The following is a 6,417-nucleotide window of genomic DNA, read 5'->3' on the forward strand; positions in this document are numbered from 1 at the left end:
TTTTTACATCTTGTTTGGTGGGTGGGTGGGTGGGTGGTATGCATGCTGGGTTAGGGGAATCTTGTAGAATTTGGTTCACTACTTCCACCATGTGGGTCCCAGGGGGTCAAACTCAGGTCTTTGGGTTTGATGGCAAGCCCCTTTATAAGCTGAGCCATCTCAGAGCTTTTTAAAAGACATTCATTCATGTGGCTGGCTACATTACCATGTATCTTTTCTTACTCTGGTAGCATAACCATGAATTGTATGCCTAGGTACATACATGAATTCTTGTTATTCCAAATATGAAGTCTCTGTCCCCCTTTACTTGCCCTGCTTAGCTGTGTATAACTTAACAATTTTAAGGTATTCTTTGTTTTTTTTTGGGGGGGAGGTTTCAAGGCAGCATTTCTCTGTGGCTTTGGAGGTTGTCCTAGAACTACCTCTTGTAGACCAGGCTGGTCTCGAACTCACAGATCTGCCTACCTCTGCCTCCTGAGTGCTGGAACTAAACGCATGTGCCACCACTGCCTGGGGGTATTCTTACAATATTATGAACTGGCACAATGAAAAATTGGTCTCAATTTTACATTAATTCCTGACCATAATTTTTGTGGTGTTAGGTCTGAAAGCTAGGACCTGATACTTGTTAAGGGAGTGTATTGAGTTGTATTACAGGCCTATATGATTTCTGACATGCAAAGTTACTCATAACTGTAATAACTGTAGTAGTGTGTGTATTGTGTATGTAGTGATCACATAGCCACAATTTAGCTTAACTCCCTCCTAGTTTTTTTTTTTTTTTTTTTTTTTTTTTTCAGATGCTCAACTTCAGTGTACATTAGAATCACTGCTGGGCTTGTCACTGTCCTCTGGCTTACAATTCATTAAGTTTTGTGTTCTGGGTATCTGCATTGCTAACAATTTCCCAAGGTATTCTGATGCTCTTCTAGAGAAACATTAGAAATCACCAGTCTAACCATTTCTATCTGTGGGATTGCTTTGTCATTTACTCTGTGTGTGTGTAGGGGGGGAGGGAAGGACTGCACATCTATTTAATGGAGAACAAATTTTGACTTATGACTAGAGCAAGAGATAGAAAGCTTTTCAAAAATTGGATATTTGTGTGTTCCTCTAGGTCAGAGAGATACAGATCAGTGGCAGAATTCCTGACTAGTACATATGAGATCTTGGGGTGGATATGACCATGTGGCCAGGGGACAGCCTGCATGTATCGTATCAGTTGTATTCCACCATGTGTGTACCAGGGATCAAACTGAAGCCATGAAGCTTGGCGGGTTAGCCACCTCACTCATCTCATTTCTAAATAATTTTATTAACAAAACTAAGCATCCCAAAACAGTCTTTCTGGTAAGAACTTCAGGGTTCTGTTCTGAGGTTGTGTTAAAACTAGGGGCTGAGACGTATTTAGAGGAAAGGTGAGCTACACTGCCATGTTGGCAGTAGCCAGCTTTCAGATTCATCCAGAGGAAGAAACAGCTGTCTTCAATGTTGATGTAGTCAGAGGTTTGTAGTTTCCAGAAACCAAGAGAACAAAATGTGTGATTGTACCAATGAGTGTCTTCAAGGCCAGCCTGGTCTACAGGATAACCAGAGCTACATAGACTATCTGAAAGAAAAGAAAGGAAAAGGTAAGTGTTACATCTGGCAGTACACGATTCTTGCTGGAGTTTATCTCGTATCTCATTTCAATGGCTGGATTAAATTTTTATGTAAATCTTAAGCAGCGCTCTCTTGCATCATACACAGTAAATGTTTGTTGCTATTAACAGCCAGCAGTAGTGGCACATGCCTTTAATCCCGGCACTTGGGTGGATCTCTGTGAGTTCAAGGCCAGCCTGGTCTACAGAGTGACTTCCAGGACAGCTAGGATTACACAGAGAAACCCTGTCTCAAAAAAGCAAAAGAAAAAAAAATTAAATATGCAAATGTACTTACAGGAAAAGCAACAACTGCTTTTTAGTAATATAGAGTACAATGAGACAGTTTATTCTTTTATGGAAATTAATGCTGATAATAGCCATTTGTTGTAACATGTTCTTACATGAATTATACAATTTTTTTGTTTTGATATGGTCTCTTCCATGTAGCCCTGACTGGAATGAAAGCTGGTATGTAGGTCAAGTTGCTCTAAAACTATGACCTTGGCTTTGCCACCATAGTGCTGGCATCAATAACTGTGCACTACAATGCACAATTGGAAGTATATTTTAATAAAGTATTCAAAGTCAGCAGAACAGTGCAAAAGTTACAAATGATCCCCACAGCTGACTCAGTTTAACAATGACTGTAATTATTTCATATACTAGGAAGCAGTAAACAGCAATGTGGCCTGCAATTATAATGTGATAGGTGTAAGCATGTTTTTCTTTTCGAAATTTCAGGTTCACAAGCTGCAATGGCATCACTTTCCTCGTTTAATCTATTTCCATATTTTCTCTATGAACCCTTTGATGGACAATGAGGTTTCTCTTATAGCTAAAGCACTTGCCACAGTCATCACACGAGTAGGGTTTCTCTCCCGTGTGAGTTCTTTGATGAACAATGAGATTTGTTTTCTGGCGGAAGCACTTGCCACAGTCACTGCATTTGTAGGGTTTCTCTCCTGTATGAGTTCTTTGATGGTGAATGAGGTAGGACTTCCTGCTAAAAGCTTTCCCACACTGAGGACACTCATAGGACTTCTGCCCTGTATGTATTTTTTGATGGACAGTGAGGGTTGCTTTTTGGCGAAAGGATTTCCCACACTCATTACAGACGTAGGGTTTCTCCCCAGTATGAATCCTCTGGTGTAGATTGAGATTTGTTTTCTGACTGAACGATTTCCCACACTTGTTGCATTCATATGGTTTTTCCCCTGTATGAGTTCTGTGATGATCAATGAGGTATGATTTCATTCTAAACGCCTTCCCACAACGAGGACATTCATAAGATTTCTCCCCTGTATGCGTCCTCTGATGGGCCACGAGAGTTGTTTTCTGGCGGAAAGACTTTCCACATTCATTACACAGATAGGGTTTCTCCTCATTATGAGTTTTCTCATGAAGAGCAAGTGTTGTTTTCTGGGAGAAGGATTTACCACATTCCTTACAAACATAGGGCTTCTCCCCTGTGTGAGTCCTCTGGTGGACAGTGAGGTTTGCTTTCTGGTGGAAAGATTTCCCACATTCTTTACAAATATAAGGCTTCTCCCCTGTATGGATTCTCTGATGGAGGGAGAGTGTTGTCTTTTGGCGGAAAGACTTCCCACAGTCATTACACTCGTACGGTTTTTCTCCTGTGTGAGTTCTCTGATGACGAATAAGGTGGGACTTCAATCGGAAGGCATTCTTACACTGTGGACACTCATATGACTTCTCCCCAGTGTGTGTTCTCTGGTGATCAGTGAGGGCTGTCTTTAGGCGGAAGGACTTACCACACTCACTACAAACAAAGGGTTTTTCTCCTGTGTGAGTTCTCTGATGGTCGATGAGGTATGACCTCCTTCTAAATTTATTTCCACATTGATGGCATTGATAAGGCTTTTCCTCTGTGTGAATTGCCAGATGCAGAACCAATACTGACTTCCTGCAGAAGGACTTCCCACATTCTGTGCATATGTGGTTTTTTTCACTATTTGTTGCTTTTCCCTTTTTGTTACATACAGATGGATTTCCCCCTCTGTATCCTCTGTTGTGTATACTTGAGCTTCCCTTTCTAAGAAATGACTTTTCACAGTCAGAATGTGCTGGAAAGTCTTCTTTCTCATGTTGTACCTGTACATCACTGTGACTGCAAACCTTGCCTCTCTGAGTATGGAATTTGGTTTCAGGATGTCCCATGTCTTGCATGGAATTTGGGCATGATTTCAAATATCCATCATACTCATTAAGTCTCTTTCTTGCAGGGCTTAGATTACAGTTGATGAATTCTGAAACATTTTCTAAAATATTTCCACAAGTGTCATATTCAGGAGGTAGATCTTTGGAATTAACAGGATTGTTCACTAGGGTAAATGTCTTTTGATACATATTAGTCTTCTTTTTAGTCAGTTCTTTATAATTAATATATAGAAATGATCTAGAGGACTTATCTTCCTTGAATTTCATTAAAAATTCTCTTGATCTCCAGTTTTCTTCTAGAAAAGAATAACAACTAGTGAATTTCCTCAAATTTGGTAGGAAAAAGAATTATAAAACAGTCTAACATGTGAAAAACCTATACCAAACCACTTCCAGGCCAGAAAGCCAAACAAAAATAGAAAACCTACTGACAATCATAAATACAAAATCTGCTTCAGTGTGAAAAAGAATGAAATAAATAAAACCAGTCAATACTTCTGAACCATAAATAGTTACATACAGAAAGTAATACAAACCAAGTAAGGAAAGGTATAAGAATTCATGGCTGGAAAGATTTGTTTTTTAAGATTTATTTATTATGTATACAGTGTTTTGCCTGCATTTATGTCTGCATACTAGAAGAGGGCACCAGACCTCATTATAGATGATTCTGAGCCACTTTGTGGTTGCTGGGAATTGAACTCAGGACCTCTGAAGAGCAGCCAGTGCTCTTAAGCTCTGAGCCATCTCTCCAGCCACTGGAAAGAGTCTTAAATGATGAAATGAATCTATCAAGGGAATCAAAGTAATACAAGTTGAACAACACAGCAGAAATGCTTGTTCAGAGAAGTCATAGGAAAGGTAACTTTGCAGGAAACAGATCACCCACATTTTTATACACAAGTCTCTCAATTACTGTGGTTAAACAATGCCAGTTATTTTACCCAGCCCTCTTCACATGAAGCACCACAGGCTCACTAATCTTTTAATGTATTACTTTCTTGAAATCCAGAAAAGCAATCCTATAATTTAGCTTTGAGGCCACTGAAGAGCTAGAACTATTTTTTCACGTAATGGGAAAACTAGAAATACCTCTCACAAGAATTTTAAAACAGCCAGGCAATAGTGGCACACACCTTTAATTCTAGCACTCGAGAGGTAGAGGCATAAAGCTGTAACTAGCCTCAAAATCACTATGAGCCTCTGTGAGTCCCAGGCCAGCCTGGTCTACAAAGTGAGTTCCAATATGGCCAGCAATGCTGTTACACAGAGAAAAAGAACTTTAAAACAGACTTACATGTACAACTGTTCTACTCACCCCACTAAACTGACTCCAGAATTCCTGGGATAACTGACTTGTTTTCAGAAGCTTATCTTTTTATCTTAATGCATAATCAAGACTTGAGCATGTAAAAAGGTTTCTAGCTGGTAAGAAGGCCAAGGCAGAGGGTAAATTACATCCTCTATGATATTGGGTCTCCTGAGCCAAGTGAACACAGCCTACGTTTGTAGTTTTAATCAATTTTCAGCCTTATTTTTACTCATATTTAAAGGATTTTCAAGTAACCCCTACTGTTCTATGACTTTAAAAGTCTTTCATATAGCCAAACATAGGGTGCACATGCGTTATCCCAGCACTTGTGGGGCCAAGGCAAGGGGCTTGAGTGTTTGATATCAGTCTAGGCTATATGGTGAGAAGTACATATATCCACTACAAGGTGCCTGTCCAGCATGTGCTAGGCTCTGGGGTCTATCCTCAACCTTGAATGCACACACACACACACACACACACACACACACACACACACACACACACACCAGCAAAACACTCATAAAATAAAAATAAATCTAGGTTAAAAATAATAATGTTTGGTTGGGTAGGGTGGCTTCCACCCTGTTTTTCTAGCACTGAGGCAGAAAAACTTCTATGAGTACCAGCACAGCCTAGGCTACAGTGACGTATATTGCTATCTTTTTGAATGCCCGAGTTTACAATATTACTGTGCATCTTAGAGAGATGATGTTTTATGGGATTACACCACTTTGGACAGAACAGGCTCAAAGCCTAAGCAGGTGTATTTGAAAAGGGTTTAGAAGTCCATGCTTTCTGACGGATGAGAAGGTATCTCTTACACATATTTCCTCCCAGTGCTGGGAACTGAACCTATGCCTCAGGCTCCATGTATAGCTGTTTACTTAATGAATATTCAACCCATTAAACACCAGATTTACCTTCACTAGATCTTGTCTTTGGAAGAAAGGATCTTGAGTCGTCAAGTATTTGTAAGCAGACAAGTTCTATAGCTGTGTGTCCATATGAATGTGCATAGCACCGGAAGCAGATAAATGTAACATCAAGCAAGCAGTTGATGGAAAAGAAACGTTGCAACAACATGAAAGAAATACAGCACAGGAGAGTGCTGGTAAGAAGGGACTTTGGGAGCCCATCCCACATGGAGGATGCTCTCTCAGCCTGCACACACGGGGGAGGTCCTAGGCCCTGCCTAGGAGGATATGACAGACTTGGGGGAATAGGGCCCTGGGGAGCAGAGAGGGGGATGAGGTGTGGGGCTGGTGGGGGGTTGGGGGAGGGTAG

At 40.5% G+C, this 6,417-nt stretch overlaps 1 protein-coding gene across 1 annotated transcript; it reads right to left on the reverse strand.

Annotated features, from left to right (window-relative positions):
- Nucleotides 1-2,417: 2,417 nt before the first annotated feature.
- Nucleotides 2,418-4,091, reverse strand: LOC118237622 (zinc finger protein 567-like). Its single transcript, XM_035449276.1, has one exon. The coding sequence runs from the start codon at nt 4,086-4,088 to the stop codon at nt 2,418-2,420; it is 1,671 nt and encodes a 556-aa protein (XP_035305167.1). The 5' UTR covers nt 4,089-4,091.
- Nucleotides 4,092-6,417: the final 2,326 nt, after the last annotated feature.

This window comes from Cricetulus griseus, chromosome 9, assembly GCF_003668045.3.
Source record: "Cricetulus griseus strain 17A/GY chromosome 9, alternate assembly CriGri-PICRH-1.0, whole genome shotgun sequence".
In the NCBI taxonomy this organism is placed as follows: domain Eukaryota; kingdom Metazoa; phylum Chordata; class Mammalia; order Rodentia; family Cricetidae; genus Cricetulus; species Cricetulus griseus.